Below are 9,667 nucleotides of genomic sequence, written 5' to 3' on the forward strand. Positions count from 1 at the left end.
AGCAATGCAGCAAATAATTGAGTTATTATTGAGATATATATTTAGACGTGCTGACATATTTACAAATATTGCAACTATAGATCTATAGAATAAAGTTTAAAAACCAAAAAACCATGTAATTTGTTTAAATTATAAACATTATTTTACTTATCTATTCTCAGGTAACACTAATAACACACAAGCACTCCAACAAATAGTAGAGGCTCTTCTTTGCAGTTATCTGGACTTATATAATTTACGATGCGTCATATCATTTTTTTTATATTAAGTATCAAGATTTTCAAACTATGACGTAACAGTGTTAACATAACCAAACCATAGGCGGCTCCTAATCCGACAACAGATCTCTTTCAGACTCAAATACACGAAATTTTCTTCAAACTGTTCCAATTCTAGGTGGCTCTTTATCAGGCCAAAAGCACTGTTCATATTAAATATCATATACGTAGGTGTAGTACAAAATTTCTCTGAATATTAATAAACATTGCATATTTTTATGAAATCGCATAAAATGCATCGTTATCAAAAACATCGGAACGTATGTAGGGAAATTGGCACGGATGCAAGGCTTTTCGCCAAAAGTAGGGGGTGGGGGGAAAGTTGTTACGAGAAATAACATCACGTAAATTGAGGCGTTATGAGGCGGTGAGTGTTTTGAATCGCTTTAATGCGAATGTTTTTACGTAGTCAAAAAAAAGATCTTACTAATATTAGTCTGGATATAATTGATAATGTTTTTATTTAATCATAATATCCAAAGACTATACTAATTAAGCAACGTTAATTGTGTTTTCAGTACAACTTTGGTTTAATTAATTTATTCTTTCGATTTAGTACCTATGCTGAATATAAATAATACTAACAAACTTTACAATTAGTATTTTCCTTCATAGGTTCTCTAATATATGTATGTTTATGTAAATTTGGATTAACGATAAACATTAAAGATATAAATCAAACTTATATATATCAATTAAATTGAAAATCTGTCACTTTTCACAATTCAATTCAATTCAAAATCATTTATTCATGTTGGTAACATAATGTACACTTATGAACGTAAAAAAAAAAAGAAATTTAATGTATTGAAATGCTTCTTATTACATTTACTGCCAGTTGTCAAATCAAGGGCGTAGAAAGAAAGATAAGAACTGGCAATAAACTCTCCGCCACTCTTTTTAATCGCCAATATAAAACACGTCGACAACATTTTAAAATAGTCTGTTAAAAATGATTATTGTGTTTAAATCTTCGGTGGACTAAAATTTCACTAAACATTTACCAATGCAAATTTTATTTGACCAAGGAATCGATCCAAGGACCGCTCTGTTGACCAGTTGAAGCAACGTGTTGTTAACCTAGGTTTTAAAAATGGCGGCACACAGTTCAAAGATCTTTAAGAATATTCATAAAACATCAAAGATGATTTCAAGTGAATATTGAGTGAAAGAACCGGTGCCGTGTCATTGGCCTGTAATGGATGACGAAAGAAATTGCTTATCATATGGACGGGTTATTTATTTTGATTAATTCTGTTTTTCTAAGATTTATTTTCAAGTACTCGAAATGTATGCTGAAATAACTTTATAATTTTTTGTTCCAAAAGTTTAGTGTTTCATTACTAAAGCATCTCTTTAAAATTCTCTTTTGTTTATTTTTTTCTCGCAAAAACCTTTGATACATGCTATACCTATATTACGGATCGTTTACAACAAAATCTTTTTGCACCTAAAATCATTACAGTGTATTAAGACTAATTAATTTTAATAATAAATCTTACTGTAGATAGAAAAACTGTGACGGGAAGAAATTAAACTTTTTTAATGCCTAGCACCATATAAATAATCATAACACCTTCCAGTTTCTTGACAGTTGGTTAATCGCGTGACAAAACTAGACATTACAAGACACAAGTATGAACTATGAACTAACAATGGCCCTCTTGACGAGGCACGTAAAAAATTTTCTCGCCTTCACAAGAAATGGGGTGTCACGGAAATTCTGAATTTTCTTGCCATTCTTCATTGTTGGGATATAAAAATATATTTTCAAATTTAACTACATATTATAAAATATCGAAAAAAATGTTTTACTGTGTGATTACTGATATTATAGTCAGTATAAGTTAGTAGTACCTACAGTTCTATTACAATGCTGAAATAAACAAAAGTTCGTATGAATTCCAAATTTCACCAACATCACCTGGATGGCTGGAAGTCTTCCACAGTCCGTATCACAAGGCATTTTCTTCAGCGAACTAGCGAACTGTGGAATCGACTTCCGGTGGGGGTCTTTCCTGAGACCCCTCCAACTACATATTAAAAAATCAAGCGTACTCCTCCCTTAAAGGCCGGCAACTCACTCACTAATAATGGGTTTCTATGGGCTGAGATGTCTGCCCTTTTTGGGCGTCCCGCAGGCTCGTTTGCCACTTATTATATATTTTTTAAACGTTTCTGAAATATTAACGTTTCGAAGTAATTTAAAGTTGAATTGAATGTTATTCATACATCATGTATCTTCTTTGAGTTCCTTTTGAATTTTCTAGTATAATAGAATTCATAAAATTACTCATCCATCAACAAGGGCACAAAGGCATCATTACGTTACATGCATCAACGGACCACGGCCCCTCGTTATAAGACAACTAAATTCATCTCAAAGAATCTGGAATCAAATGAAGACGTCTCGATTTCAGCTTCGATATTATGCGCAATATCAAATCGATACTTGAATAAATTCATTCGGGGACCGCGATGTGGGTCGTATGACTCGCCAAAACAAATAAAAATCCAGTGATAGTCGACGGTGCATCGACCTTGTATCCTCACTGCACAAGCGACAGCGACAAGGGAAAAAATGACCCAAATACATTATAATAAGGTCCGATATTCCGTGTCAACGGTGGCGAAAAATAAGAAAGTAAAATGCAAGATGAAACCGAAGACTGTCGATTTAAAGCGAACGAATTTATACCGTATAATCGAGGTTCAGTGTTCAATTTCGATGGGGATCAAATCGGAAATAAAAGACGAATGGAAAAGATAAAGATGCATTCATAGTAGACCGTTATCGGGTGGACAAGTAAATATTTCGCATTTCGCGTTATCTCGGTTTAACAGGGAATGTTTTGAAATATTGAATTATGTTTTAAAATGAGAGATTGCCGAGCGTTGACCAGCTGTTGACCCATATAGTTTATGATTCATTTACCTCCTGGATTCTTTTTGTTTTGAATTTAATCAACACGTATGTGTTACAACTGAATTAAGCAAATACACATATTCAAACATCGTCGCTTTGTCATATTATGATGCGTCATTTTGTCACTTTCGTGGTATTAACAAAGATTTTGAAACTAGGTTGGAATTATTTGAAATTTCAACGTTACAGCGCACTCCAATTTAGAGCATATTTGAATTACAAATTACTTTTTTTGTTACAGATTAAAACGAGCTGTTCTTGAGGGCAAAAGCAATAGCACTCGGCGGAACTACACCGAAGATGATCTTCAATCTGCATTGAGGGATATCCAATCTGGATTGGGCACGCGCAGGGCCGCAGCACTTTACGGCATCCCACGGTCCACGCTACGAAACAAGGTCAACAAACATGGCCTTACTCCAGAAGCGCCTGAGTCCGAGGATAGTGACCCCGAGAAGCCAGACACGCCTTCATCTGTAATCCTCAAAATTCCCTCCTTTCCTCCTCCAGAGGATAAGAGCCCATCACCAGCCACATCCGTCACGACACCTGTGACGCCCATCACGCCGATATTACCTCCACAGTCGTCCCTAAATCACCCATCACCTTTGCTACTTCCGGCTTCCGTCTACGCCGACCCACCCGCGGCTTCACAACACTTATTCACGTCTATGAGCGACGTCATAGCTAAGAGCATATGCCAAAAGTTCCAACAGCCTCTGGATAGGCCGCTTCAGCCTGACATGTCTTACATGAGGGCGCCCGATCGACACGTCTCGGTCATAAAAACGCCACCGGATAATCAAAGAAATTATGCTGTACCCAGCAACTCCAAAGCGACAAATAACGGTCAGCCCGCCCAAGGTGGCAAAGGCACGAGACCAAAACGAGGTAAATACAGAAACTACGATCGTGACAGCCTCGTTGAGGCGGTAAAGGCGGTCCAGCGGGGCGAGATGTCCGTGCATCGGGCTGGCTCCTACTACGGTGTACCTCATTCCACTCTAGAATACAAAGTCAAAGAGCGGCATCTGATGCGGCCCCGCAAGAGGGAGCCTAAGCCGCCGCAGGAAACGAAGCCGCAGCCACCTAAACCGCCCCCTAAACCGACGAAGCCATTCACGAACGGACTGAACGGCCCTGAGGCGCCGGGCTATCCGGCCAACTACCCGTTCTGGGCGGGAGCACGGTTTGCGCCGCCCGCGTCCGACCTCTACACGTCGCATATGATGCGGCGACTACACGGCGAGGCCCCACCGGCCAACGGGTTCCTCGAGGGCATCATCCGGTCGAGCCTAGAGGCACGGCCGGGTGCAGCACTGCTGCAGCGGCTGACGGCGGAGCCGCGTGCGGAGGCACCGAGCCTCGCGCGGCGACTGGCTGGAGAGGTGGACGACGAGCCGGCGGCCCGGCGCCCTCGCCTGGACTCCGACCTGGCGTTGGCGGCTGAGATGCGCGAGGCGGTGCAGCGGCTACGCGCCGACAAGCTGCGACCGCGCAACGGCACGCCGACACCGCCGCGTGCGCCATCGCCCGCCGCTCCTCCCGCCGCGCCGCCACACTCCGCCTAGCCGCCGTCGCCTCACCGCTTGTGATAGTAATGTAAAGTACATTCCGTAGCCGTCTCGCGGCGCCCGCGTATACTACTCCACTGTTGTAGTGACAATAAAGTTTTTTTTACGGGATTAGTTTGTGCATTTATGCGTTAGTAGTTCCGCTTCCCCCCGCCCGGCGTTCACATGTATCACCAAATATCACAATAGTTACCTAAAGTCACAACCAGTTCAATATAACACAGCTTTACTAATGCAATATCACAATTAAATAGTGTTAGACAGACGCCCGAGACGGATAGGTCTTCGGGCGAGGATGTGTGGCGCGCAGTGTTATTCTGACTACTTGCGATTGCTACGCCCGACTATTATTTATAATCGTCAGGCCGGCCTGGTTATTTGCATTTGTTTTATTTGTGAAATCTTAACGATCAGAATAACACTGCGTGTCACGAAGACAGGTTGTCCAAAATTCACCCAAATCCAAAAACCTCGATTTTTGAAATTGTTTTAAGTAAAGACAACCAAAAGTTAATGTTATGAAATCAACTATTTAAATATTTTTAAGTAATAAATCATGTAACAAATTAATTATAAAGCTAGCTATGAGTGTAAATGTTATTAAGTAAATTAAATCGCAGATTTTGTGCGGTGTTTTTATAATTAGATAGGTAATATATTGAATGAAATTATTAGCTATGGCGGGAACGGTCACACTATCTCTCTCTATCCAACGGGCTCGTATCGGTACGAGAGGGACAGACGTACTTTTGTGAGCTTCGAGAAAGCTAAGTTCGGACTTATGTGCAATTATTATTTTGTAAAAAATAGTAATTTTAACTGTGTCTAAGCTAGCACGTGGATTTCCATATTACTGAATGTGATATTTAGGTATTACGAATGCGGTTTGCGTCGTATCAATACGCGTACATAAATACATACTAGTGAACTTATATATATATTTTATGTACTATTATCGTATCTTAAGGAGATATATTCTTATTTTTCATGGTCCAAGTTTTAAATGTTTTATCGACTATACAAAAATATGAATAATCATTAATATATTCTTGTCAACTTTAAAAATTAGCGCAAAAATCTCAAAAAAATTGATATCTTCAAATTTGTGACATTTTTTGGTGTTCAATCGAAAGTATATTATGGAGGTATGAAATGTGAAATGTATACGCTCTCCCGAGATAAATTAGGTAAATAATATTTGGATATAAATTATCATACGACTACTTATGTAAGTTATGTGTAAATGTGAGCCTCAACAAAATTAAGAAATCTTTGTATTGTGTATGTAACTAAATTATACATATATTATATACAAGTTAAAAATTATTGTCGTACATTTTTCTTGACCACGATTGTAAAAATAGAATAAGGAGTTTGTAATCGACATTTCGACATAGACTAGGTTTTCTTTAGAGGGGACGAAGTTATTATTTTAATGTGGGACGCCAAATATCCGAATCGCCATACATATCCAATGCCGAGATGTCGAACAAGGCTCTGTAGGAAAATAACAAGAAATTTTTATATTCAAAATTTTACTAGTCGAAAGCATGTTTATCAACCCCTTTTGTTTCTGACTACCCTTTTTTGTAAGAAATGAACAACCGTCATTTGCATTTATCGTTTATTACAATTCCACCAGACCGCATTTCACGAAAATGTTTGAATAAAAATTGCGCGAAAATGGCGCGAAATCATCGCCGAAACCGGAAGTAGATGGCCGTTTTTATGCTGTTCCATTTTTAAATTTCGAATTCCAATAATGTGCGACGCTAGACATTTGTTATTAGCCTAGAATGTTATTTTGTATAAGATTTGTACAGAAATAGGAAGGGACACATTGCAAAGAGAATGTAGATTAAAACAGACATTCCGTTTAGAATGTTAATAGATTTTTTAATTATTTTCGTGCATCGGGAACAAATCATTATGTTGTTTAATCTTATTTTGTAACGTTAGTTAATTTTTAAGTGGCTTTATTTCTAAATAACCTTATATTATATAATTATATTGAGATGTTATATGTAATTGTTTTGTGCAGGTTCGCCTTCGCGAGTAAAGAGAGTTGCGACTGATATGAACTAGAAAAATGCCTAGTGCTTAGCGCGGGTCTGTCTGTACATTGTACAAATAAACGCCGCCTTACAATGTTATTAACAGTGATCAACGCCAACCCACAACAATCCATCATAATTGGTCATTCCAAATATCCTAGAGGTCACTGGGTTAATAGTGAATCGTTTTTATTGTATATTGTTCATTTTCCACATAGTTAAGAATTTTAGTTATAACGTAACATTTGATTAAGAGTTGGGCGGTAGAAGTTTATTTTGTTAATTTTTTTCATAAATTCAATAAGGAATAGGTTTAGTCTAGGAGCCTACGCTCCAGGAACAAAAGACAATGAAAGGAAGATGCATTTTTTATTCAAATTTAATTGATAGAGGTGAGGTGGTGTCTGTGTGCAATCTTATACTAATATATGCATTTTAAGAGACCTTCGTTCGTGAAGTGACAATTTGCAGACGCAAACTTGGTCCTAAGTCGCAACGAAGATCCTTCAACTTAAAAGACATTGCCAGCTCTTAAGCATTCGTAAACACATGTTGTTTGTTTGTGTGACTGTACCTTGTAAATAGATGTCATTTTTCAACCGCAGATGTTGGCAATCTCTGGTTGCAGAATGGCGTAAGTTACGTTCTTTTCTAATTATAAGCTTCACTAATTGTTTTCCATTTATATGTATTTCTAGACAATTAATTTTAAACAAAAAATATTGTATTACAATACTTTATACATAGAATAATCGTGCGAGAGGGTTTTGCAACGGGACGTGTAACTACGTTTAAAAATTATGTACAACACAAAGCATTTAATTTTAGACATATTAAATATAATGTTAACTTTATTGAACCTATAGTGTAAATTCATATTTTCAAGGTATTTATTTAGACGCTTGGATCACATCACATTGCTGAGGAATTTCTCTTAATGCGATAAATGAGTTACGCAATGGACCAATTAAACTGGAAATGTTTGGGAAACTAAGATCAAATTATTATTGTTGTTTGATTAACAAGTTTTAATTAAATATTATTTTCAATATACATTACGTCTTTGTTAATTTTTTTATTGTTTTATCGCTATTTATATTATACTTCCTCAGTAAACAGTGGTTTTCATTTCTACGAATTGGCAGAAAAATGTGATTGGCATAAAATTGTATTCTAGTCAAATTTTTAGAGGTCTTTGGAAAGCTAAGCTTATTCGACTGACGTTTTTTTTTAAATTGTATTGACGTCCAAAAACCGTCGCTAGGCGACGCAAAAATTGATTTGAATGTGGAATTGTACACACATGTGTATGCTTTTTTTACGTATAATGTATCTTGTAATTTCGAAGTGGAGAAATGTTTTTTCATATTAATATTATGTAATACCTACCTTAAGACGTTTATATTTTACGTTATAATCTTAATGAAATGGCTGGTTAGGCAGGTACGAATGTGCAAGGATGTTTAAACCTGTATACAATAAATTTCTTTCATTTGTTGATGTGTTTTGTTTTATTTGTTTTGTGGTTTACCTCCGTTCCATGTCAAAAGTCAAATTACGCCTTTATAAAATTCTTTAATTACAATGATATCTACAAATATTACAAAGCGGAAAGTAGGTAAAGTTTGTTTATTCGTTGGAGCTTAACTGAAACTGTTAATTCGAATTGAAAAAAATATTCACGTGGGAAATGGTCCTGCAGAGCATAGTTACAACAAATCTTAGACATACCTAGACATAGGAAAATTACCGAGGATATACATAAAATTAAGATGTTTTGATAATACGTCATTTATACAAAACAAAAACTACGACATTTCCCACGCAAATAATTACTTTTCATGCCTCTTAAAACCTTTTTAATTTCTATAACAACGTAGTCAAAAAAATATCCGTAGAGATTTTTTATCTTTTTTCGTAATTTAGAGAGTCAGAATCAGTACTTATATAAAAACCTATTTTTTTTACCCGCTTTTAATTTAAACCTGATTTTACCATAGTAAAACTTCTCCGCTCTATTGAAGTTGAAATAAAGAAACATAATTCAAGTTATATGCACCTTAATTACCTATATCTGAATAAAATAATATGTATTAGTATACCCATAAGTTTTTTACAGAAGCCGCAAGATCTCGTTAATGATCATTTAAACTTCCATCTATTATTTGTTAACCCCAAAACCCAGTTTTGAATGAAAATGAAATGTTATGACAAAAGTTACGCGATAATTTGACAGCACATCGGCCAACTGTCATTGCGTACAAAAAAACAAAAACAGATAACCACAAACTACAAAGTATTGGAATAATTTCGTTTTTAAATTTTCGTAGCTCCGGGCGGTGCCACTTGCGTTCAAGGCTGAGGTTTTAAAAAAAGAACACAAATGTTAAAATTCAAAATGGCGCACGTGATCCACGAATGCCGCCAAAACCCGTCTTGAACCGGCCTTAATTTTGTGGATATATTTGTCGAGAGTAAAAAGCGAAACACTAAACTCGACAATATATGATTTTTTTATTCTTATTGTATAAGGAAAAAAAGGATTATTCGTGATCCAAACCAAAACAAATCAAATCAATCGCCATACGACGTTTTAAAACAAGCTTTGTCGAAAAGATAACACCGTATCGTTACTTAAAATTAGTTGGTATTTAGAATATATAAGACAGATTTTTATACTGTGTAAGTGACTAAACTGCTAAACTTCCAAAAAATAGATTTTGGTACATGAAAATCAATCTGAGTCATGAAATTAGATAGAAAGTTATAAAAACTCTTGTTCTAAGTACATTCATAATAATTTTTAAATGCTAATTTAATTTATCAATTTAATTA

The 9,667-nt window shown here is 36.2% G+C and overlaps 1 protein-coding gene across 3 annotated transcripts in view; it reads left to right on the plus strand.

The window, feature by feature from the left end:
* LOC111002879 (mushroom body large-type Kenyon cell-specific protein 1) overlaps positions 1-8,332 on the plus strand; it is a 145,852-nt gene extending 137,520 nt beyond the window's left edge. For all 3 annotated transcript variants that reach the window (XM_022273149.2, XM_022273150.2, XM_022273151.2), the window contains one exon: positions 3,446-8,332. In XM_022273149.2, the coding sequence (XP_022128841.1) occupies positions 3,446-4,775 (1,330 nt within the window). In that variant the 3' untranslated portion in view covers positions 4,776-8,332. The remainder of the gene's footprint in view (positions 1-3,445) is intronic.
* The last annotated feature ends 1,335 nt before the right edge of the window (positions 8,333-9,667 follow it).

The sequence above is a fragment of the Pieris rapae genome, chromosome 2 (assembly GCF_905147795.1).
Source record: "Pieris rapae chromosome 2, ilPieRapa1.1, whole genome shotgun sequence".
Classification (NCBI taxonomy): domain Eukaryota; kingdom Metazoa; phylum Arthropoda; class Insecta; order Lepidoptera; family Pieridae; genus Pieris; species Pieris rapae.